This window comes from Scyliorhinus torazame, chromosome 17 (genome assembly GCF_047496885.1).
Source record: "Scyliorhinus torazame isolate Kashiwa2021f chromosome 17, sScyTor2.1, whole genome shotgun sequence".
NCBI classification, from domain to species: domain Eukaryota; kingdom Metazoa; phylum Chordata; class Chondrichthyes; order Carcharhiniformes; family Scyliorhinidae; genus Scyliorhinus; species Scyliorhinus torazame.
The window spans coordinates 114,795,950-114,821,500 of NC_092723.1; the positions used below are offsets into that span (position 1 = coordinate 114,795,950).

Here is a 25,551-nt window from a genome sequence, read left to right on the forward strand (position 1 = left end):
AGGGATATCATAGAGGCCTTTGGGCCCCTTTTCCCTTTAACATAACCTTTCTTCGCACTGGGAGGCCATCTTTATGCCTTTATTTAGCTGGCAGCCTCCTCCAGGTGGTTGAGCTGGTTGTCTCAATCAAGTGGGCGGCATATCCAATTTCAGTAAAATTCCCTGACGGCAGGATGTGGTCAGAGTGTCAAAACAACCCATTTCCCCCGATTGCACAAACCTTCTCCCCCTGTATTCTGGAGGTTAGTGAAACTCTGTCCTTCGTCTAAAGCACAATTTTTTATTTTTTCAAAAAAAAACGATTTTTATTCAGAAAACCTTCAGTTTATAACATACAAAAAGATCAAGCAGAAACATGCAAATTTTTATAAAACACAACTTTTTCAACTTGCAACTCAGTGAGTGATGGCCTAAGGATATCGCCTTGCTTCTGAGATCAGCCTTTAGTTTGTCAGAATCGAATTGTTCTGAAATTCAGACGCGGCTTTAATTTTGGATCTTGTTTTTCTTTTGAAGCAGATCATTGATGTTAAGCCCACCTCTGTGAGGTTGTTGCCCGAGGGCACCCGAATTGCTGCCTACTGGAGCCAGCAGTATCGCTGCCTCTACCCAGGAACCGTTGTCAGAGGTACTGTCACTGTTTATTAGTAGCTCACGCAAAATGCCAAAATGGAAGTCCTGTCTTGTCACGCTGTCATCAATTTAAAAATTACTATCATCCAAACTTCCCATTTGGGCAGTCTAAGAATGATGGCTTAATGCTGATTCAGCAATGGAGGCTCTAATGTGTTCACCTTGAAGTGCATTAATCACAGGATCTGCTCTGCTTTACGTGCAGACTGATCTCCCCTTTGAGCACAAAAAATAACCCCTCTTATTTCCCACATTTCTAATTAGTAGAATGTATTTATTTCCCAAACGATTTCAGAAGGGGTTTGAAATGACATTGTCTCGCCATTTTGGGGGGTGGGGAGTTGAAAGAGAGGGAGGGAGGGTGTTAGAGCTGGGAGGTACAAGGGAGGGGAGTTGGAGGAGAAAGGGTATAGAGAAGAGGGAGAGGAGGGGAGGGTGGTGAGAGACGCGGGGTTTAAAGAAGAGGGGTTAGAGGGGAGGGGGTAAGGAAAGTGGGGAGAGTGGAGTTTGAGGAGGAGGAGGATAGAGGAGAGTGGGTTAGACGAGGGGGAGGGTAGTGAGAGGAGAGGGAAGAGGAAGCGGAGCAGAGGGAAGGGAAGATGGTAGAGCTGGGAGGTACAGGGAAGGGGAGTTAGAGAAGAGGGGGATTGGAGGAACGGGGTTGGAGGAGAGGACAGTGAGAGACGAGGGGGTTAGAAGAAACAAAAACGCATTGTTCCATGTAAATTGCGGTTCAAATCTAAATACTCTGGAAACAAAATCTGGTTATTGGAGTTGGAGGAGAAGGAGGGAGGGTGCTAGAGTTGAGAGATGGAGGGTAGGTAGAGGGGAGTTGGAGGACAAAAGAGATAGAGGGAAGTAGAGAGGTGATAGAGGGGAGGCATTTAGAGAAGGGGAGGAGAGTGAGGGGAGGGGATAGAGTGGGAAATGGAATTGAAGGTACAGCAGAGGGGAGTTGGAGGAGAGGGTGAGAAGAGAAGAGTGATGGTTGAGGGGAGGGCTCAGGAGGTAGAGGAGAGTGCAGGAGAAATGAGGGGAGGGGAGGTCTGCTGTGGAACATAAAATGACTTGGAGAGTAGGGAAGAGTTGGCCAGTCCAGTAAAATGCTCTGGGCTCGGTCAGCAGTGAGTTTATCCAGTGAGTGCGTGACGCACACGGGTAGAGCCTGGGCTCCAGACACACTCTCTTCCTGCACTTGTTAACTGGTATCCATTTGGCCAATATTCCAGTATTCTTGGACCACTCGGAGAGATTGGGAAAGTATTAGCCTGTCCCAGATTATAAGCCACTGAAAAGTACGAGTGTGTGACGCCAAGATAAAAACGTAGCACTTATAAAACATCTTGCAGAACCTCAGAACATGCCAGTTAATTAAGTGTTATTGAAGTATAGCTCTAATGTAGGAATGTGACAGTCAACTTTCACACAGCATTGAGATATTGACTGATTAAATTGTTATTTTTTATTAATATTGGTTGAGTGATAAATATTGGGCAGGAGACCAGGGAGAACACCCATTCTTTTTGAAATAGTGACATTTGTATCCACATGAGAGGGTAAACCGTGCTTTTGTTTACTAGCTCATCCAAAGGACAGGTCACGCGTTGTCTTTTTTTTTCTTTTTTTATAAATTTGGAGTATCCAATTCATTTTTTCCAATTAAGGGGCAATTTAGCGTGGCCAATCCACCTACCTTGCACATCGTTTGGGTTGTGGGGGCGAAACCCACGCAAACACGGGGAGAATGTGCAATGTCCACACAGACAGTGACCCAGAGCTGGAATCAAACCTGGGACCTTGGCGCCGTGAGGCAGCAGTGCTAACCCACTGCGCCACCGTGCTGCCCCTGGTCAGAAGTTGTCTTGACCAATGAATAGCCAACACTAACTCGCTAGGTCCGGGGTTCTCAAATAAAGGGTAAGGGCCCACCTGCAGTGGGGGTATTAGGACAAGGTTTTTGGGGTTGTGTGCTCCGTTGTAATGTCAGCTGTGAAGCAGAGATTCCTGTCAGGAGAGGCCTTGGACAGGCTCAGCGGTCCATGATACAAGCAGATGAGGGTTTCTTTATGCTAGCCCGCAGTTTTTTGGAAGGGGAGGGGAGTGAACAAATTTCGCGCCGGCAGCCTCTGTGCCTGTCTTCATGGCTGTTTTTTTTTTTTTGGCGACGAGACCGGTCAAAAGCTGGGAATTCTGCGGAAAGTAACTCACCTCCTGACTCCCCGAAGCCTGTCCACCACCTCCAAGGCACAAGTCAGGAGTGTGACGGAATACTCCCCGCTCGCCTGGGTGAGTGCAGCTCCAACAACACACAAAGCTCAACGCCATCCAGGACAAAGCAGCCCACTTGATCGTCACCCAATCCGCTACCTTCAATATTCACCACACAGTGGCAGCAGCGTGTACCATCTACAGGATGTGCTACCAGGCGGCACGGTGGCACAATGGTTAACATTGCTGCCTCATGGCGCTGAAGACCTGGGTTTGATCCCGGCCCCAGGTCACTGTCCGTGTGGAGTTTGCACATTCTCCATATGTCTGCGTGGGTCTCATTCCTCAACCCAAAGATGTGCATGGTAGGTGGATTAGCCACACCAATTTGTCCCTTAATTGGTAAAAAAAAAAAGAATTTGACACTTCAAATTTTTTTAAATTAAAAAAAAAACAAGATGTACAACTCACCAAGGCTCCTTCGACAACACCTTACAAACTTGTAACCTCTACCATCTAAAAGGACAAGGGCGGCAGATACGTGGGAACAACACCACCTGCGAGATCACCTCTAAGCCGCACACCGCCCTGACTTGGAAATATATTGGCCGTTCCTTCACTGTCACTGGGTTAAAATCCTGGAACTCCCTCCCTATCAGCACTGTGGGTGCACCTACACCACATGGACTGCAGCGGTTCCTGAAGATGAACCACCTTCTGAACGGCATTTAGGGGCAGGCAATAAATGCTGGCCTTGTCGGCGACACCCACATCCCACGAACGAATAAAATAAAATCCAGTGAGATTCCTACAAAAGGCAGAAATTAGCATTCACTTTAACCTCCCTGGTTCAGCACTTACTGAAACTGTCAGATCATTTATATGCGTTATGATAAATCCCACACCAAGAAAAACTCTTTTAAGGAGTTTTCCGTTTTACTTCTTCCTGGTTGCTGCACAACCCTTTGATCCAATGTATTGATTAGAATAAATCAGAATTAAGGGACTTGCACTTAAGTGGAGTACCCAAATGGCTAGCTGGTCCCTAACGCTGACAGGAAGGTCTTCGAAGCTTGTAACTTTTATTTTTTAATTGTGTTTGGGCCGTTTGCTTTCAGAGCAGATTTATCACTCTGCTCTTGAATGTGATACGGGGATTTATCATGGTGTGCTGACATTGTGATAACTGCTATCCTCTAATTATTGCCATAAATCTGCAATTCTCCGCTCCCTTTATAGTGGGAACACCAACGTTTGCAGCTGGCTACATAAAGGGAACCAGAAAAAAACTCTGCTTTTTGTTCCCCCTGTACTGCAGCCAGAAGCACATTTGGCCAATCTTCCAATATTAAAAAAAAATCTCTCTTGGATTGGATTAGGAATGTGTTGAAAGTAGGTTTTAGAGCTGTTTTTTTAAAAGAAAACCCTCATCTAGGGCGTCATTCTCCGACCCCCCGCCAGGTCGGAGAATCGCCGGGGGCTGGCGTGAATCCCGCCCCCGCTGGTTGCCGAAGTCTCTGGCACGGATATTCGGCGGGGGCGGGAATCGCGGCGCATCGGTTGGCGGGCCACCCCCCGCGATTCTCTGGCCCGGATGGGCCGAAGTCCCGCCAATAAATTGCCTGTCCCGCCGGCGTGGATTAAACCACCTTTTGAACGGCGGGACAAGGCGGTGTGGGCGGGCTCCGGGGTCCTGGGGGGGGGGCGCCGGGCGATCTGGCCCCGGGGGGTGCCCCCACGGTGACCTGGCCCGCGATCGGGGCCCACCGATCCACGGGCGGGCCTGTGCCGTGGCGGCACTCTTTCCCTTCCGCCTCCGCCATGGTCTCCACCATGGCGGAGGCGGAAGAGACTCCCTCCACTGCGCATGCGCGGGAATGCCGTCAGCGGCCGCTGACGCTCCCGCGCATGCGCCGCCCCGAGATGTCATTTCCGCGCCAGCTGGCGGGGCAACAAAGGCCGTTTCCGCCAGCTGGCGGGGCGGAAATTCCTCCGCCGTCGGCCTAGCCCCTCAATGTTGGGGCTCAGCTCCCAAAGATGCGGAGCATTCCGCACCTTTAGGGTGGCGCGATGCCCGTCTGATTGGCGCCGTTTTGGGCGCCAGTCGGCGGACATCGCGCCGTTTCGGGAGAATTGCGCCCCTAATCTTCATTCCTGCTTAGGGAAATCTCAAGATGGTAGCTAATCACATCTGAAGAGACGGGAGAGGCATACAAGACAATTCAACATGTTGAGTGTTTACACAGCAGCCACAACTGTAATCATCTCCATAAAAAGGCAAAAAGAATAAAACGCTAAGCAAGCTTTGATTTCTAAACAGAATTGACTTTGTCCCCGACAACTGCTTGAATAGGCTCCAGGGGAAATGGCATAAGACCCAGTTTACTCTCCACCCGCAGCGCAAAGGCACTGTAGAATTCCTTGGACTAGAGTAGATCTTGGAGAGGAATCACCAATCCGAGTTGGACATTGCACCCAGGATGATGGTCTGCCTTTATCAAAACTGAGACACGCCAACATCTACGTTTGGGTAACTGGAACCTTTTTCTTTCCTCGCGAGCAGTGAGTTGGGTTGCAGTAGAATGTCGGTCAGCTGCTGAACTTGATATTCACCCCCTAGTGCAGGGCTCGGGCTGGTCTCCAGCCATCATCCAATATGACACCAAGAACTTGCATTTATATAACGCCTTCAGATTAGTTGAAACACCCCGAGGCCCCTCATGGGAGCTTTACCAAACACAGAAAATACTAGGACAGGTGACCAAACGTTTTGAGGAGGTTTTTAAAAATTCATTGGATGTGGGCATCACTGGTTGGGCCAGCATTTACTGCACATCCTTAATTGCTCACTAGACCATTGAGACTCAACCATATTGCTGTGGATCTGGAGTCACATGTAGGCCAGACCAGGTAAGGACGGCAGATTTCCTTCCCTAAATTAATGAACCAGATGAGTTTTTAAAGACAATCGACAACGGTTTCATGGTCATCATTGGACTTCTGATTCCAAATTGAATTCAAATTTCACCATCTCCCATGGTGGCATTCGAACCTGGATCCACAGAGCATTGCCCTGGGTTTCTGTCCAATGACAATACCATTACGCCACTGCCTCCCCTTTGAGAGTCTCAAAAAAGGAGAGGGTGGCAGGGAGACGGAGAGATTTAGAAAGGAAATTCACGAGCTTAAGCCTTCCTCTTCTACAGAGCTATTCTTTGGTGGAAGTCTAGGCAGGTCCCAACAGGTTAATAGACCTCGGGAGAGGAATCACCGATGAGTCTGGTCACATACAAGGTTAACAGAAGATAATGGTTAGCAATTAGGAGCAGGAACCCTGGCTAGCTGCACCCTTCTCTAGTGAGGGATATTGAATCCCAATGTAAGGTGGCCATTATGTCCACCCCTTCCCCACACCCCCACCCCGAGATTAGCTAACGCACCACAGCTGGGATCGAACCTGGACCTATATGTTCTACACAGCTTAGTAACACACTCGGTGTTTAGCTCCAGTTTTAAGTGGTTCCAGAAAGCAGCCTGCAGACAACACTTTCACTTGAGGTGTAATATTCATTTTCACTGTGAACTGACACTTGTATGTGATTATAACCAGAGCCAAAACATCAAATCAGAAAATGCATGTTTCATCCTTTGAGAGCCATGGTTTAAATTTAAAACCTGACAGCAATATACTTCATGTTATGTTCAAATTATCGGTTTTGATAGGTTTTTCCTTGATTTAATTAAGACACTGTTTTTTTAAATATAAATTTAGAGTACCCAATTCTTTTTTCCAAATTAAGGGGCAATTTAGCGTGGCCAATCCACCTAACTTGCACATCATTGGGTTGTGGGGGTGAGACCCACGCAGACACGGGGAGAATGTGCAAACTCCACACGGACAGTGACCTGGGGACGGCATCAAACCTGGGTCCTCAGTGCCTTGAGACAGTAGTGCTAACCATTGCACCACCCTGCCACCCAAACTAAGGCAATGTTAGAGTTTTTAAGAAATCATTTTAATGAGACGTGGTCATCGCTGGCTGGGTCAGCATTTATTACCCGATGTTGCTCTTGAGAAGGTGATTGTGAGCTGCCTTCTTGAACTGCTGCTGTCTCTGAGATGTAGGTGCACCCACTGTGCTGTTAGGGAGGAAATTCCAGGATTTTGACCCAGGGACAGTGAAGGAACGGCGATATATTTCCAAGTGTGGTGTTTGACTTTGAGATGAAACTCCAGGTAGTGGGGTTCCTGTTATCTGCTGCCCTTGTCCTTCTAGATAGTAGAGATCGTGGGTTTGGAAGATTCTGCCTCAGAAACCTTGGTGAATTCCTGCAGTGCATCTTGTAGATAGTGTGTCTGCTGCCACTGTTCATCGGTGGAGGAGGGATAGACTTTTGTGGAAGGGGTAACTATCAAGTGGGCTGCATTGTCCTGGATGCTGTCGAGCTTCTAGAGTGTTGTTGGAGCTGCACTCATCCAGGCATATGGACAGTACTTCATTGCGCTCCTGACTTGTGCTTTGTAGATGATGGAGAGATTTGAGGGAGTCAGGAGGTGAGTTACTTGCTGCAGGATTTCCCGCCTCTGACCTGATTTTGTAGCCACAGTATTTATGTGGCTAGTCCGGTTCAGTTTCTGGTCAATGGTAATCCCCAAGATGTTGATAGTGGAGGTTCAGCAATGGTAATGCAATTGAATGTCAAAGGGCGATGGTCAGATCCTCCCTTGTCGGGAGATAGTCATAGCCTGGCACTTGTGTGTCGCAATTGGGGCCCGCCGATCTGCGGGTGCTGTTGGGGCACTCCTTCCTTCCGCGCCGGCCCCTGTACGGCTCTGCCATGGCCGGCGCGGAAAAGACAACCTTCTGCGCATGCGCCAGAATACGCTGGCCGGTCTGTGCATACGCTGAACCACGACGGCGGTGCCGCGCATGCGCGAGATCACGCTGGCCCTTCGGCGCAGTCCACCTAGCCTCTGTAAGTGCGGAGAATTCCGCACTTTCGGGTTCTGTTGACGCCGGTGTGGTTCATGCCGGTTTTCCCGCCGGTGTGGGGACTTAGTCCCTGGAAAGGAGAATCCCGCCCTTTATCTGTGAGGTCTAATTCCGTGAGTATGACTGTCAGGCTGTTGCTTCACTTGTTTGTGAGACAGCTCTCCCAACTTTGGCACAAGTCCTCAGATGTTCGCAAGAGGGACTTTGCAGGGTCGACAGGGCTGGGTTTGCAGTTGTCATTTCCAGTGTCTTGGTCGATGCAGGGTGGTCAAACCTGTTTCATTCCTTTTTTGTTCCATTTGTAGCGGTTGGATACAACTGAGTGGCTTGCAAGGCCATTTCAGAGGCAAGTTCAGAGTCAACCACATTGCTGTGGGTTTGGAGTCACACGTAGGCCAGACCAGATAAGGACGGCAAATTTCCTTCCCTAAAAGCCATTAAGTGAACCAGAAGGATTTTTACGACAATCGACAATGTTTTTTAAAAATTCCAGATACTTTATTGAGTTGTTAAAATTTGACCATTCTCCAGACAATTCCACTGTATCTCCACCTCCACCAAATTATACCAGAAATTCCTATTGCACCACATGATCTTAAGACCACTTTGTTCGTATTCTGAAGTTGTTTTCAGCACTCCAAGTTCAGGATTGAATGAAATGGTTAGTAAAACTTTCACATAACTCCACATCACAGAATCCTTACAACACAGAAGGAGACTATTCAGCTCATTGTGGCTGCAGCAGCTCTCCGGGTGAGCTGGTCACTTGGTGCTCTTCTACCCAGGACTCTCCAAATCCTTTCTTTTATCATCACAGTCTAATTGCCTTTTGAATGGGGCGCTTCAACTTTCCGCAGCTAGAGAGCACCACATCATATTGAACGCTTTCTGGTTCTCAACTTCTAAATTGGCATTTAATATTTCCCAACCCCCGCCCCACCGAACTAGCAACTTGTTACTGAGGATCTTTGCTGTGCTCGCATAACCAGAGTTTCTGTGTGTCCAGGCATGTTGGCTGCCACTTCAGACTATAGCCCATCATTCTGTAGCCTCTTTTTTTTCCCAGTATCTCACTTGGGCTGTTCTCTTGTTACGATAAATGGCCATGGTCTCGGGGCCCCGTTAGCCACGGACGCAAATCCCGTAATGGCCGTAAAATCTTTCAAGCGACATTAAAGTGGATTTGGGCCAGCGAGATCGCAGTTTGAGATCACCCCACCCCCCGCTCCCCACCGGTCATGTAATCAGGTTCTCAAGTGAGGGTGTGAACCTGATTTCCATAGATTTAAATACATTTTAATATAATTAGTGGGCTCACCCTACGACGGATCCGTCACGCCTGCACAAATTGCTCCTGGTTTTCAAAAGCGAAACTGGTTATGATGACCATACCTGGGACGCCGAGGTGCCTGCAGCCCCAGGGGTTGGCTGGGCATTGCCCCTGGCATCCTGGCAGGGTTACCCCTCTGCCAACAGGGTAGTGGCAGGGGGGGTAACGCCTCCATTGGGCATGTGGGTTCCCCTGATGTGTGTTGGGGGGAGAGGGAAGAGTCTGCGAGGGGGAACGCTCCGATGCCTGTGAGATCGGGGTGGAGAGGTTGTGCCCTGATGTTGACATTATGGTGGGGCCGGGTAAACCCAATTCTTGGAGAAGGGGCCCCTACATCTCCACGGGAGCACCCCGGTTTCCAAGTGTTATTGGCGGGGGGAAGGGGGGGGGGTGGCAGCATGTCCCAATCTCCGTGAGAGGGCACCTGATCTCCATGAGGGGGGGGGTTCCATTCTCCATGGACAGGGAGGGGGGCCTTTAATGTAACTTTGAGATCGGGGAGCCCTTCCCTTAAAAGAATTGCGTCCTGATCTCAGAATCCCGGCTTTGCCGGTGTGTTTAGGCCCTGGAGCCCCTCCCCCAGCTGACTGTGATCCTCGGGAGCACTCTTAAAATCCACAGAGTGCTGTTTAATCAGACGAGAAAAGATGTTACACACGGCTTTTCCCACCTGCTCCAACACTGTGCAATTTTGGGAAAATTGCACCCGATGTTTATGATCAAGCTTTTTGGTTTTCCGTCCTAATATATCTTGTGTGGTTCAGTGTCATTGATTTCATAACGCTCCTGTGAAGTGCCTTGGACTGTTTTACTACGTAGAATTGTTATTGTGTATACGGCCCATTCTTTTTCAGTCATACTCGCCATGCAAGAATAGGGTGGGGAAGATTCTTACTGTTCGGTAAATGTCACCAGGTAATGGACTGTGCAAAATAAAAACAGCTCCTCATCGCTTCCAATCTGCAGACTTACCAACTCCCGTGCAATTCTCGCAGGGTCTGCTGAATTGATACGCTGCCAGACACATTACTAAAGAAAACTCCACAGATACATATTGGACAGACTGGGTCACGAGTGCATGAAAGCTACACTTTGTTTATCTTTCTTAAACCACCACAATAAACTGGTTGAATCACTATCCATCAACAAGCTAGTGATCCAGGAAGAAATCAAGACATGCATTTATGTCGCGCTGCCACAACATCAGGATGGCCTCCAGCATTTTGTGGACAATGAAGTACTTTTGAAGTGTAACGACTGTTACAACATGGCAGCCAATCTTTCAACATCACGATTACACAAACAGCAAGATGATAATAATCAGATAATATATTTTTTTAGTAATGGATGAAAAATAAATATTGGCCAAGTCTCCCAAGCAGACCTCCCCTACTCTCCTTTGAAGGGTGCTATGGGAACCTTTATGGGAACTGGGGGTGGCACAGTGCTTAGCACTGCTGCCTCACAGCAGCAAGGACCCGGATTCAATTCCGGCCTTGGGTGACTGTCTGTGTGGAGTATGAATTTTCTCCCCGTGTCTGTGTGGGTTCCCTCCGGGTGCTCCATTTTCCTCCCACAGTCCAAAGATGTGCAGGTTAGGTGGATTGACCATGGTAAAAAAAATTACCCCTTAGTGTCCAAAAAGTTAGGTGGGGTTACGGGATGGAGTGGGGGCATGACCTAGGTAGGTCGCTCTTCCCAAGGGTTGGTGCTGACTCGATGGGCCGAATGGCCTCCTTCTGCACTGTCGAGATTCTACGATTCAATTTACTTAAAGGAGCAGGTAAGGTCTCAATTTGTTGTCTGTGTCAAAAGACAATGCCATCAAAAGTGCAGAAGTCCCTTAACACTGCACCCGACCATCGTCCCAGATTATGTGTACAAGTCCCTGTTTGTCAGATATGTCAGTGAGGATTTTATAGCACCCTGCATGCAGTCCTACTTTTACCTAAGGGTAGATCTTCTTCCAATCGGTATGGTATGTTTTCTGAAACAAAAATAACAAATGCTGGATAAACTCAGTAGGTCTGGCAACATCTGTGGAGAGAGAAAGAGAGTTAACGTTTCAAGTTCATATGTCTCTTCTTCAGAACTGAAGAGAGGTATATTTTCTGGTTATGTTTTGTACAATGGCACGTTATCTGACATTAACTATGCTGTATCCAACTGCCCATGTATTTCCTTCCAGCCACAACCCAGATCTCCAGCCCTTCCCTTAGCTTTGCTCCTAACCCTCTTTCCCCTTTTGCTTCCCTCTTTCTCCAGGGAGTCCGGACCCTGATGAAGATGAGGATCTGATCACGGTGGAGTTTGATGATGGTGACACTGGACGCATTCCTCTTTCCCACATACGCCTGCTGCCTCCAGATTATAAGATCCAATGTACGTAAAACCGATGGCCTCATATCAAACTATGTCCGTTCATGTTAGAAGGATGACCGTGTGACATTTGACAGGAACCTTTTCAAGTGGCTTGAAAGCAATTTAGCCGTGGTTTTGCACTGGCTCTTTTTTTTAAAAGGGATAAATCAGCGGGGGGGGGGGTTGCATTAAATTGTAGATAAGAACTGCAGGCGGTGGTGATAAAAAGGCTGCTTCTACCAACCCAGAGTTGATTGGCTTGATTTGAATGGAGAGCATCAGAATGAACAGTAGAAGGAGATCTCTCCACTGTAACAGTGAACATAATAGATAACGTTGCTGGGAGATTTTTTTTTTCTTCCCTTAAAGTTTCCATCCTCCTCTCTCCTCTCCTCCCTCCAATCCTTATGTAGCCCTCTGCTCACTTTGGAAGGCAGAAGAAGTCCAATAAGTGATTTCCCCAACCCCTAATCTCTATTGTCACCATTCTGGTCTCTCCAGAATAGGAAAGACCTTGGCGCACAACAGTTTGCAACCATGTCTATCAGATTCGAGTAACAGACATCCCTGAGAGTCGAAAGCAATGGCCACCATCAGGTGGAGTGTGCGATAATGTCACCCTCCAGGAACGACCCCGTCCCTTCCCCTTGTGTTCTCTTTTTATTTCCTCCGTTCGTTTAATCTTTTGCTGTTACGAGTAGCACAAAAGTTAAAAGTGGCTATGTCTGTCAGTGTCTGATTCAGAGACTGGCTTCCTCTTAACAGGTGCAGAGCCATCGCCTGCTCTGCTGGTGCCTAACACCAAACGACAGAGTCGGAAAGCCAGCAAAGATGGCGTGGACAGCAAGGAGGCAAGTGCTCAGGGCACCGATAACAGTGCAGCCAAAAATAAAGGCCGTGGGAGGAAAGCATCCACCAAAGGGAAAGCTGGTAAGTCGACCATTAGATTGACTGTGATAATGAAGGTAAATCGTTGTGACAGAAGCTTCTTTCACGCACAAATCTGCAACTCTCCTCAAAAAGCTGCTGAGGCTCGTGGTCAATGAAAATTTCAAAACCAAGTTTGATACTTTTCTGTTGGGTATACAGAAGGGAGTCAAGATACAGATGCAGGTTAGTCTAATTGAATGTAGGTGCTACTGCGTTCCTAACCTTTATTGGTGTTTCCAGCAGCCCTGTAGTGAGATTTTTTTGGGCCACCCTTAATTGCCCACGAACCACATTGCTGTGGATCTGGAGTCACATGTCGACCAGACCATGTAAGGGTGACAGATTTTCTTCCCTAAGTGGTTCCATGGTCATCATTAGACTGAGATGCATATTTCACCATTCGCCATGGTGGGATTTGAACCCTGGGTCTCAGAATTGCTAGTCTCGTGCAATACCACTATGCCATTGCATCCGTTGGTGCCAAATTCTGTCTGCTGGCAGGTAATAGGCTCAAAGTGCAGCCACTGTTGTAATGTAGCAACCACCGCAGCCAATTTGTACACGGCAAGACTCCACAAATAGCAATGTGAAAAATTCCCAGATTATCTGTTTTTTAGTGATGTAGTTGAGGGAAAACTATTGGCCATGTCACTGGGGAACTTCCTGAACTTCTCTGACTAGAACAATGGCCCCTTTTCTGCCTATCTGAATGAGCAGGCAATGCTTTGCACAAGGAAATAATGGAAGAAAATATTAAATAATTGAGAGGTTTCTCTTCTTCTCTCTTACACTCGTTTAGGAGCTGAGACAGTCTCCGATCAGACCGAGGTTTCTGAGCTGGTGGAGAGTCAGGACGATGCAGACAGCCAGAGCAAACAGGTTATGAAAACCACACGTAAGTGTCTCCAAAAAAGGAACGTTGATGGAGCTCCATCGAGAGTCGCCAATGAGAAGAAGAAGAAAGTGGGTAAAGTGCGGCTTGTCCCAAAACAAAATGCACAGCAGCCCCCCGCCTTCCCGTCTCCCGTCTTTGGGAACGTTCTTCCCGTGGAAACGTATGGTGAGCTTCCAGGGCAGTTGGACTCGTTTGCCGCCTCCGAGAATGCTGGAACGAATGTGAAAGCAAAGAAGGGGAAGAAAGTGGACGAAGAAGGTCAAGAATTTGGGACAGTCGGGAAGGGACTAAGGAAACAACTGGAGGCGGAGATTCTCATTAAGTTAGACCACGAAGGGGTGATGTCACCCAAAACGAAGAAGACCAAAGCAATGATGATGGAAGATCAAAACCTAACGTGCAAGATAGATAACAAAGCCTTGCTCAACCTGACCTTCACAGCAGCAACTAGCAGCAGTGAATTCAAGCAGAAACTCTCGAAAAGTAAGGGTGTGAAGAAGGAACCCAATGTGGGAGCTGCTTACTCTGGCGGGACATTTGGTAACAACTCCGACACTAAAACCAAAATAAAGAACAAGGAGAAGGAAGGTGGGGAAAATAGTGCGAGCAGCAGTAGCAGTCCCGAGTCTGATGGTGACGATGATCAACCAAACAACACGGGAGAGGCTCCGAGAAGCAGCAGTACAACAAGCTCGAGAGCTTCATCGCCAGCATCATCGTCGTCCCAGTCTTCATCCTCCTCGTCCTCATCCTCTTCCTCTTCCTCGTCTAGCTCGTCCTCTTCGTCATCGACCACAGACGAAGACTCGTCCTGCAGTTCTGACGAGGAATCCAGCTACCAATCCACCCCTGCACCCACCGTGCCGTCAGGGCAACAGACCCGCCTGCCCCCTGAACCACAGCCCCAGCAGCAAGCCCAAAGGCAAAAGCAGAAACAGCAGCAGAGTAAGGGCAAAAGTAAGCCGAAGAAACGGGAAGGCATCCACCTGCCAACGACAAAAGAGCTAGCCAAACGACAACGGCTGCCGTCGGTGGAGAACCGGCCTAAAATTGCTGCCTTTCTTCCCGCCAGACAGCTTTGGAAATGGTTTGGGAAGCCTACTCAGGTAAATATTATCCATATCTTAAAAATAAGATGAGTACAGTTGAAATATCATAACCCATTCAATCAATGGACCTCCAGATTAAAACTACGAAGCAAATCGTGATGAATAAAAAAAGAGAGGAATATTTCCAATGCTTGCATCGTTTTGTATGAGGTTATATTTATTCTTTAACAATAAACTGGTCGAAGCCCCATGTTGCTGGGTGAGCATCGAAGGTTGGGGTGACATTGGTTGTCAGAGGGATTAGGACAGGGCTCAGCAACCCTTTTTCACCTGACGAACCTTTTGAAACACATTTCAAATGAAAACTGAAAACTATCAGATGCTGCAAGGTTAAAATCTGACATTTCAAAACCAAATGGACAATTTGCACATATAATATGCAAAATATACGCATTGAATTTATTCATCAGTAGAAGGGGGGGTGGGGGGGGGGGGGAATCAAAATTAAAATAGACCTAGCTCTGAATTATTGTGTTTTAACTTTTTTAAACCATCATTTTGTTCGAAAATCATCTTTAAAATGGACTTCAACTTAAAATGCATTGAATTAAGACATTTTTTTCTGCTATTGATTCTCATGATTGAAAGTTTTACTTCTAAAAATGCATTTCGAATAATTTATCATTTCAGTTTTCTTATAAATAATATTGGAAGCAACCATAAAACTTGCTCCTCACAACAAAAGCGTTAGCCTTTTATCTTCACGACAACAGTACTACCGTTACTTTTCTTGACTTTGCGGTTTTCTGTTACGGAAAAGATTGGGAGCTGCAAATGAACTGTTAAAAGGCCACACGCGGCTTCGAAACTGCTAATTAGAGAGCTCTGAGTTAGAGTGCTGGAGGATCTGGGTGGACTGACGGAGACTTGGGAGGGACTGGTAAAGGATGGAGTGTGTGAATGAGATGAGGTGCTGAGGCATTGAGAATTTGATGGAGTTGAGATCTCCAATTAAACGTAAAATTTGAAGGTTTTCATCCTGGCTCCAGAAGATATAAATTACCAGTTTATGGGCAGCACGGTAGCACAAGTGGATAGCACTGTGGCTTCATAGCACCAGGGTCCCAGGTTCAATTCCCCGCTGGGTCACTGTCTGTGCAGAGTCTGCACGCTCTCCCCATGTCTGCGTGGGTTTCCTCCTGATGCTCCAGTTTCCTCCCACAGTCCAAAGACGTGCAGGTTAGTTGGATTGGCCATGATAAATTGTCCTTAGGTGACCAAAAAGGTGAGGAGGGGTTATTGGGTTACGGGGATATGGTGGAAGTGAGGGCTTAAGTGGGTCGGTGCAGACTCGATGGGCCAAATGGCCTCCTTCTGCACTGTATGTTCTATGTCTCAATAGCAGCATTGTGCTCAAGCCTGGCAGAGTTCCCCTGTGTGATGGACACTTTGCATGTTGATAGGTACATCAGGAAAGACTTAAAGGGAGAATTTTCCATGCTCTCTGTCTATAGGCAGATCACCTGGGACAGCAATTGCCACAAGATCAGCCTATAGGCAAGCCACACACACTCAGTCCAACAGTGTCGAAGATGCAGTGGGCCTGGAAACCCAGGAAATATGTTCTATAGAGAAACGTCCAGGTTTCCTGTAGAATAGTGTTCCAGTCTTGGGTTCAAATTGGCTAGAATCTGCACAATTTGTCACAGAAAATGTAATTCATTGAGAGGCAATTTCAATCTTAAAACTGATATAAAATAATTGGTTAAAGAACAGGAGTCGAGATAAAGACAATGGGCTGGATTCACCAATTTTGCAACTAAATGACGGTGTGGGAACTGTGGCATTTTACGATACCAAAACCTGCGCCGAACCCTCACCGATCCTGGGAATTCCCGGCTCCCATGACAAAAACGGCCGGAGAATGGCCAGGTCCATGGCCGCGCATGCGCTCGGCGACGACCTGCAGCGGTTGCACCGAAAAACATGGCGCCGGCCATGCGAGGACCCGACCTGCCAAGTACTGTCCCCCTGGCCACCCCCACCAGTACCCCCAGCCCTCGCGAAATGCTTTTCCCACCCAGGTTAACAATTAACCTGAGCTTCCTCAGGCTGGACAACAGAAATATCTCCATGGGTTCCCCTCCTGACTGCTCCTGAGTAACCCTGACAATACCAACTCCTCCATGACTGACTCACAGTGAATCAAATTCCTGTTAAGTTGAATCTAGTCCTAACAATTACAAATCACATACCATCATTTGACCTGTTTCCTTTCCTCTTCTGACCAATGCTGGAACCTGTGATGGTGTTAGTATGTCTCCTATTGGTGTGAGCCCTGGCTCAGTGGCCAGCACTCTCTGAATCAGGAGCTTGTGGGTTCCACACCAGGTTCAGGAGCACAGTGCAAGGCTTTCGGATCATTTGTTAAACAAAGGCACAATGAACCCTCTTAAGTGGACATAAACGATCCCACAATATTTTCCGAAGTGTAGCAGCAGAATTCTCCCTGGTGTCCTGGTCAATACTTATCCCTCAATTAACATCAGCAAAATTAATGATCTTGGTCAATATCACTTTGTTCTTTGTGGGATCTTGCTGTATGCGAATTGGCCACTGTGCTTCCTACATTACAACAGTGACTGCAAGAACTACTTCATTTGCAGTAAAGTGCTTTGAAATGTCCATTGGTCATGAAAGGTGCTATATAAATTCAAGCCTTTTTCTTTTCTGGTCATAAATGTAAGTGGAGAGACCTATGTTTCTGACTAAACTCTCAAACATCAGCCCAGCAATGTGCAGTTTCGCTCACTGTTGTCATCCTCAGCAATTGGAAAGGTTGCACAGATCCAAGCAACATAGCTCGGGACATCAATGACTTTAAAACACTGCTGACCTGGCGTTGTGTTAGGGTGGCATAAACGGGGCTGTTTAGCGGAAGCATGTCAGCAATATGAATTCAGCGCCAGATATGCTGCTGTAAGACTTTACAAAGTTTTCTGTTTGAGGAAACCCCTTCTTGTATTAGGGCCGCATGTATGAAACAGAAACAGGCCACTCGGCCTTCCCAATCACTACTGCCACTCAAGCCTCTTCCCATCCTCCTTCATCTGTCAGCATTAGCCTGCATTCTCTACTCCCCCATTGGCTTTTTAGCTTTCCCTTAAATTAATTTATATTATTCACCTCAGCCATGCCCTTTAGGAGCCAGTTCCACATTTTCACCACTCTCTGGGTGAAGATGTTTCTTCTGAATTTCCTTTTGGATTTCTTGGTGATTGTATTTTATTAATGGCCTCTAGTTTTACACTTCCCCTGCAAGTGGGAACATTTGCCCACTATCTAGCCTGCAAATACCTACATTACTTTAAAGACTCGAGGTTTAAAAACCTCGCAGCTTTCGTTTTTCATGAATAAAGAGATCCAGCCTGTCAATCGTCTCCTGATATGTAAACCCACACATTTCTGCCCTTGTAAATCTTCTCCCCGCCCCCTCCAGTGCCCCGGTATCCTTTTTATATTATGGAGACCAGAGCTGCACATGGTAGTGTGGTCCAACTAAGCTTCAATGCAATCACATTTCTACTTTTCGATTCTAATATTGCAGAAAACATTTTGTTTATTGACATATATTTAAAGCCACAAAGTTCAGATGGTAGCTTTTCAACCAATACTGAAAAATACAGAAATCTGATGATAGATTGATAGAGATGTTAGACCTTTCAAGGCCCTCTGAGCAAAACATTTTATAGAGTCAAAGAGGTCTACAGCGTAGAAAAGGCCATTCGGCCCATCACGTCGGCCCCAGTCAAAACAACACTCAACTATTCTAGTCCCATTTTCCTGCATTTTACCGATAACCTTGAAGGCCTTGGCATCGCAAGTGCACATCTATAAATACTTCTTAAATGTTCTGAGGGTCTCTGCCTCCCCCATACTTTCAGGCAGCGAGTTCCCACCATCTGGTTGAAACGACTTTTCCTCCTATGTCCTCTAAACCTCCTGCCCCTTACCTTAAATCTATGTCCCCTGGTCATTGATCCCTCCACCAAGGGGAAAAGGTTTCTTCCTGTCTACTCCCTTTGGGGAGAAGAAATAGTCAACAATACTTTACGGAACATATTGATTTTTTAAAAAAAGAAGTATTGTTGTAATGTTTCCTATTTAACTTAAACTGGAATGGCAGCTGCTAAAAGCTCTGGGCTCCTTCGAGAAGCCTGCTCTTTAAAAAATTTCTGCTTTTGTCGTGTAGTGTAGGTATATGGAGTTACTTATCAATGGAAATATTTTCACCCAGTTCAGTATTCCACAGCATCAGTTTGTGTCAAAAACAGATTCTGAAAGGAAAGGCTATAGAAAGGCTTTGTAATATTTGTATTTACAATGTGTTTGAAAATCTACTTGCTGTGACATATATAGTCACAAATGACTTTACCTTAATGAACACCAGAAACTGTTCTTATAGTTCATGCCTCTGTATCATCAGTCTATAAGCTGGAAAGCAAACGTCATGATTACTATACTAATGATTAACACACCTCATCTTTATGCAGAGGAGAGGAATGAAAGGGAAAGCGAAGAAACTCTTCTACAAAGCTATTGTCAGAGGCAAAGAAATCATTCGCCTTGGAGACTGTGCCGTCTTCCTCTCTGCCGGACGCCCCAACTTGCCGTACATTGGTAGGATTCAAAGCATGTGGGAGTCCTGGGGCAACAACATGGTGGTGCGAGTGAAATGGTTCTACCACCCAGAAGAGACCAACCTGGGCAAAAAACTCAACGATGGCAAGGTGAGTTTGGAAAGTAATCTTTGGTCGATTTTAAACTCGCACCTTTAACCCATTAACACCACTGGGAGCAGCTCCTGGTCATGTAATTTTCTGGTAATGAATATACTTCAACGTTTGAATGACTATTGCAATTTACGGGGGATCTATTTTCTTTTATGGATTATAGTAGGACTCCAAAATTCAGATTAGAAGGATTGGCCATGCTAAATTGCCCCTTAGTGACTGGGTTAACGGGGTAGAGCGGGGAGGTAGGCCTGGGTAGGGTGCTTTTTCAGGGGGGGTCAGTGTAGACTCGATGGGCCAAATGGCCTCCTCCTGCACTGTTGGGTTCTATGATTCTGTTCTAGGATTAGCAGCACATGAATTGGTATCAGACTGTTACCAGTAAGGTTTTCATTCATCTTTAGGTTTGGTTTGTCAAGCCACATTCCTGATTGCAACATTTTACCAGACAACTATTAACCAGTTAGAAAATCCTGAGATAGTAACCATCAACCTGCTGATCCTTTCTTTACAGTGTTCTGCCTGCTCCCTCTCCTGAAAGCAAGTGTGTTTTTCTGGGGTATGGTTCCACGTGAGTCAGTAGTTTCCATTGTGCTCCAGCATAATTGGCCACAAACAACTATTCATCAACGAGCCCTGACAATGGGTGTTGGTATTCCGTTTCAACATCAGAGGGCATAATAGGCAAATCTAATTGGGTCTGCCTCCCAACATCCAGACATCTATCTCCAGCACACAGTACTGGATGGCAATCTTTCCCCTTCCTAACCTGATAGTGCTGATGCCAATGGTGGCTCCCTTCCTGCCACCAGGATGGGTACCAGTCAAGTTTTCACAGTTCCTAGTTTATATGATTCACTTGCTTCACTGAGTTAACTCCTCAAGCCACTGGGAAAGACTTATGTTTTCTGTATTCGACTGACCAAATAGAAAATCCTGGAAACTTAGGGGCCTAGATATTGAGACACACAGTGTTCAATTTTTCAGACATTAAGCAGGTTACATGGATGACTCCAAAAGCCAGATAGGAAGTGTGTGACAGCCAAATTGGGTACGGGCAAATGAATGAAGAGGCACTATGTGTAAACAAGAGACCTAAGGACTGTTTGAGGGTCTCCCTCGCCAAGACCGGTTTGCCATGCAGTGCTTGCAGCAGTTGGATTTGTTTGTTTATTCTATCCTCAGACTTTTTGTGGTCTTTACCAGTGGGCCGCTGCACCTGCTCCATGACAATGAGCTCCAAGGCTCAATACCCTGGAAGGTTCGGCCTCAATCTTTCTAGCACAGGGCATTTACCGTTTGCCCCCTCCATGAACTGATGTACCCGAATTTCTGGGCGAGTTGATGTCACACATTTCTGATACTCTTTCCGGAAATTAGGAAGATCCAATTTGATTTATTATTATTGCGCCTCCTTTCAGGATGCACATCCCTCCACCTTATCTGCAACATGGAGTTAGATCTGGTCTTAAATAGTCTCATCAGAGAGATAAAAATGAATGACTGTGGACAGAATTTTTTTTCCTTTCAGCTGATTCACTGCTCACATACTTCCAGTGCAAAAGCAAAATGCAGATGGGCTGTCTACATTTGTGTAATTTTGTATTCAAAACTAGCAGGGGTACAATGGGCCAAAGGGCCATGTTCTGTGCTGTAAGATTCCATGATATTCTCCCTTTTCCCTCCTCAGCGTGCTTTGTACCAGTCTTCGCACATAGACGAAAATGACGTCCAGACCATCTCCCACAAGTGTCAGGTAGTCAACCTTGACCAGTATGAGCTGATGGCGAAGACTAAGAAGTACCAAGATAGTGAGGACTTGTATCATTTGGCTGGAACATACGAGCCAACCACAGGCATGATCTTCAATACGGATGGTGTGCCCATCATTTGCTAAGGTATAAACAAAGGTGGAGTGGCATCAAGAATTTGCGCCTTTCAGGGAAAACTAAATAAAGACGGGACAAAGCATTGGAACTTCCCAAGAAGTGGCTACCCCGGTCCATCGCTGTTTTTTTTGCCAGAACGGGCCTCCAGCGGTGCCTGTCAGTCTGGGGAAAGTTAGCTGACCTGTGTTCCCAACCAGCAAGGCTCCCCGCAGGCACAGACAAAGAATGGTTTACGCGCCTAATACGAGTGAATAGGATGACATCATTTCACCATCTAGTCCGGACATTTTTTGGCTCCTTTTGATTAGGATCCTGTGCTGGTGCTGGTGGTCACCGCCTGTTGTTTGATGTCATATTTGAACATGCAGAGGTCAAAGGCCTCAGTTTCACTTCAGGTGAAGAGCATCGTCTGAGTTTGGAGCATGTCGATTAAAAAGAGAAACATAAGTTTTAGAAGAGATACTATATTATTGTATTTTTCTACAGCACAGATTACTTCCTTCTCGGCCTCATTCAGTTCAGCTGGGGCAAGGGAAGCACTTTTATGTATAGTTGTCAGATTGGTCTACTCATGTCCTGTATCAAATGTCTGAACGGTGTCTTTTCCAATGACTGGGAAATCTGACCTGTCAGAGATATAAGAGAGTTAAGCTCTATTTATAGCTTGTGAGATCAATGAACTCTTCCAGGGATAGACAGATGTAAATTCACAGTGAACTCGAACAGTATTTTGCCTAGGTGGCGACTAAGTAAGAAAACTATAGTGTTGATGGAGAGCACTTATTTCACTGCCGAATGCCTTCCAAGGAGAGGTGATCACCGACAATCGAGAGTGAGGAGAGAGATTTTCACATTGTATTTGTGTATATAGATACTTATATGTGTTGTACAGACAATTACAACTAACCTTTGAATGCCACTCGCAGTTCACTCCATATTGGTATTAACTGCAGAGAATCATATAAAAGGCCTCTTTTGCAGGGAAATTGCAAACCACTTGCACTTGAATCCACGTCAGTGGAACTACAGTATACGCTCTTCATGTATTGGACTCTAGTGCACCTTGGGAGTGGTGTCTTCCCTGACCATCTCACCAGACACATTCCCACAATGCACCACATCACTGAGCATGCCCAGTGGACACAGTTGACATTTGTGCTCAGAATCAGTCCAACCACATCAAATCCCCCACCAAGCGGATTGTCTTTGGCTCAGAACTGATTAATATTTAGAATACATCTAAAACTAAGTATTGCAGGAGCTTATGGTGAATAATATCAACAAAAATACAGCAGAGGTGTCCCTGTTGAACAAGTTGGGCTTTTAAAGTTGGGCCATTCAAATTTCATCATAACATTCACTGGTGCCTAACATCATTAATAAAAGTCACTTAATCTAAAAAAAATCAGGCATTGTCATAATTTTTAGTGGGATCAACAGCTGAAGATCACACATTAGCAAATAAAGTCAAATGGAAAGCCTTTTTGACACCAGCGACTCCTGACCAGTTTTACTTTTCAAAACAAACCAAGTAATTTCACCATTCTTTTCAGTTTCACTGTTAAGTTCTCTGAAATAATTCATCCCAAAATGTGTTCCTTTTTTAAACTAAAGTGTTTGCTGTGATATTCCGAAAGCTTAATGCTCAAGTCCTTTTCAGTATATACACAAAAGTATTCAAAACATCAGTGTGCCCTGACTATGGGTCTGGAAAAAATGCACAACTTATGTGAGACTCTGCACTTTGCACCTGTTGCAGGAGACCAGAATGCATCAGAGCTATCAGAATGGGAAATGTTCAGTCATAGGGAGGCCACTTCCTCAGAATGTAATGCGCACTTGTAACCAGAGCAACCAGTTCTTCTGGTAGAACTATCGTCTTGTTTCACCGCCTTTTTAATTAACCTCTAGATTCCCGAGAAGCTGCAAATACAATTTTAATTAACATTGTGTAAAGACAGTCTAGCTTTATGTGGCCTCTGTTAGACTGGTATTTCGCTGCAGCTCTTTTGATGACACGGATATCTTTATTAATTTGAATTCGTCGACATTTTGTGTCTCAAGTGGGGTTTTATAAATGAAAAGCGTGTCAAATGGCAGGAAATCAAACACACACTTTCAAGCGAGTTTTATTTTTAAACTGGTGAGATAATGAACATAAACATTTCAGCCATAATTCCAAAGCAGGACAAGAAGTGGCAGGCAGGAGCGCATTTTAGCCAGAGGTATGAAGCCAGTGGCAGCCCTCTAATGGGACTGGGCAATGTGATATCGTCTGTTTAGTTCTGCCGTCCAAGTCAATTATCCCGCCAGCATCTTATTGGTCACTGAATGGGCCCAAAATGCATTTGTTATCCCTGCTTGTTTAAAATTGAGTTCCTTACTCCCGAGATGAAATCCTGTTGCAAGACAGAAGCAGTCGGAAAATAATGTATTCTCAAAGCTTAACAAAACTCTCTCAAGTATTAAATGTTGTGAATGTGATGTATTGGTCCCTTTTCAGATGACCCAATTTCAACTTTATAGGGCAACTCTTGCTAGGCTGGGACATCAGGTTATTTTGTCTGTTACCTGACAAGTACTGTGTAACACTGTGTTGTGTCCTCTCCCTACACTATTTGTCATGCACATGGGAGCCGTGCTAATATTATTTCCTGTATTTACAAACACCAGGGGGTTAATTTGAACTAAACCTACCCAAGCGGAAGCTGACTCGATCAGGTGGAATACTGCCTGATTTATACTCACTGAAGTCACCAGCGAGTGATAATGAATGATGTGTAAAACCAGTATTGTACTCAATCCTGTGAGATTCTTGCCTGCCGAGTTATTACACCCTATTTGTCCATGTTCAGCAGAAGTACAAGTACACTGTCAGAAATCTGAAATAAAAACAGAAAAATGCCGAAGTTAAGACAATAAGTCAGTCAGCGTCTGAACAAACCACAGATTATATTTGAGAGCGCGTCCCTTTTATCAATTCCTGACTGAATTTCCAGTATTTGCTGGTTTAATTTGCTACCTTTCCATTGGCCTTTTCACATCTCCATACCCAATTACATTTTTTTCTGACACCCAACACCTTAAAAGCAAAATACTGCAGATGCTGGAGATCTGAAATAAAAACAGAAAATGCTGGATGAACTCAGCAGGTCTGGTAGCATCTGTGGAGAGAAATAAAGTTAATGATTCAGATCTAAATGACTCTTCTGCAGAATTCCTTCATATGATGGACTTGAACTTAAAAAATTATCACTGGACCAGCATGGCGGCACAGTGGTTAGCACTGCTGCCTCACGGCGCCGAGGTCCCAGGTTCCGACTCTGGGTCACTGTCCGTGTAGAGTTTGCACACTCTCCCTGTGTTTGCGTGGGTTTCGCCCCCACAACCCAAAGATGTGCAGGCTAGGTGGATTGGCCACGGTAAATTGCCCCTTAATTGGAAAAAATGAATTGGGTACTCTAAATTTATTAAAGAAAAAAAAAAATTGTCACTGTGTCACATTACAGCGAAATTGGCCATTACAATAATATTATCAATTCACACAGACTCACGGAAGAATACAGTGCAGAAGAGGTCCTTCGGCCCATCAAGTCTGCACTGACGCATAAAAACACCTGATCTGCCTACCTAATCCCATTTGCCAGCACTTGGCCCATAGCTTTGAATGTGATGACATGCCAAGTACTCATGCAGGCACCTTTTAAAGGATGTGAGGCAACCCGCCTCTACCACCCTCCCAGGCAATGCATTTCAGACCGCCGCCACCCTCTCTGTAAAAAAAATAAAAAATAAAATTCCTCAAATCCTCACCTTGAACTTGTGTCCCCTTGTAACTGACCCTTCGACTAAGGGGAACAACTGCACCATATCCTCCTTGTCCATGATACAACCTTTAAATTCCTACATTGTCTCTCTCAAGTCTATTGTAACCGATTGCAAATCACCAGGATAAAAACCTTGCATATATTTCTTTGTACAATACCTATTGGATATGAATGAAAGCTTAGAATAAAGTTCACACCCGAGTCAGGGATCCATAACCTTTGGGTACAATTAAGGTAGGACAAACAGTTCCTTTATTTTGAAGCTCTTGTATTATATTTTCTTTCTAAATAAAGACTTTTAAAAAAATCTTGGAGATTAGTGAGGCATCTAATGGATAATAATTTAGCGGAATATTTTTGTTTTTGCTGTTCATTTGGGTTCTTGCTCATTATTCTTTCCTCCTCTCCACATCAATCCTTCTGGGCACCTGTCCAAATGCTCTTTCCTTTACCTTTACTGGGCTGCTCACTCACATCAGCATAGGCCGAGGTCAGCCCCACTTAGGCACCAGGCCAAAAAAACTGACAAAACTCTTCACCCCTTTGTGAGCGGCAGAATTTTGTGTCAGGAAACAATCAGAGAGCTAGCACCTTAACAGCTGTTGTCAGCTGTTAAGCAGGAGGGGGGGGCAACGGTTCCTA

At 45.8% G+C, this 25,551-nt stretch overlaps 1 protein-coding gene across 8 annotated transcripts in view; it reads left to right on the plus strand.

The window, feature by feature from the left end:
• tnrc18 (trinucleotide repeat containing 18) overlaps positions 1 to 24,879 on the plus strand; it is a 209,172-nt gene extending 184,293 nt beyond the window's left edge. For 7 of the 8 annotated variants that reach the window (XM_072480919.1, XM_072480918.1, XM_072480923.1 and 4 more), the window contains 6 exons: positions 520 to 628; positions 11,431 to 11,547; positions 12,259 to 12,456; positions 13,256 to 14,457; positions 18,954 to 19,190; positions 20,884 to 24,879. In XM_072480919.1, the coding sequence (XP_072337020.1) occupies positions 520 to 628; positions 11,431 to 11,547; positions 12,259 to 12,456; positions 13,256 to 14,457; positions 18,954 to 19,190; positions 20,884 to 21,090 (2,070 nt within the window). In that variant the 3' untranslated portion in view covers positions 21,091 to 24,879. The remainder of the gene's footprint in view (positions 1 to 519; positions 629 to 11,430; positions 11,548 to 12,258; positions 12,457 to 13,255; positions 14,458 to 18,953; positions 19,191 to 20,883) is intronic. The other variant, XM_072480922.1, reaches the window with a different exon arrangement.
• Positions 24,880 to 25,551: the final 672 nt, after the last annotated feature.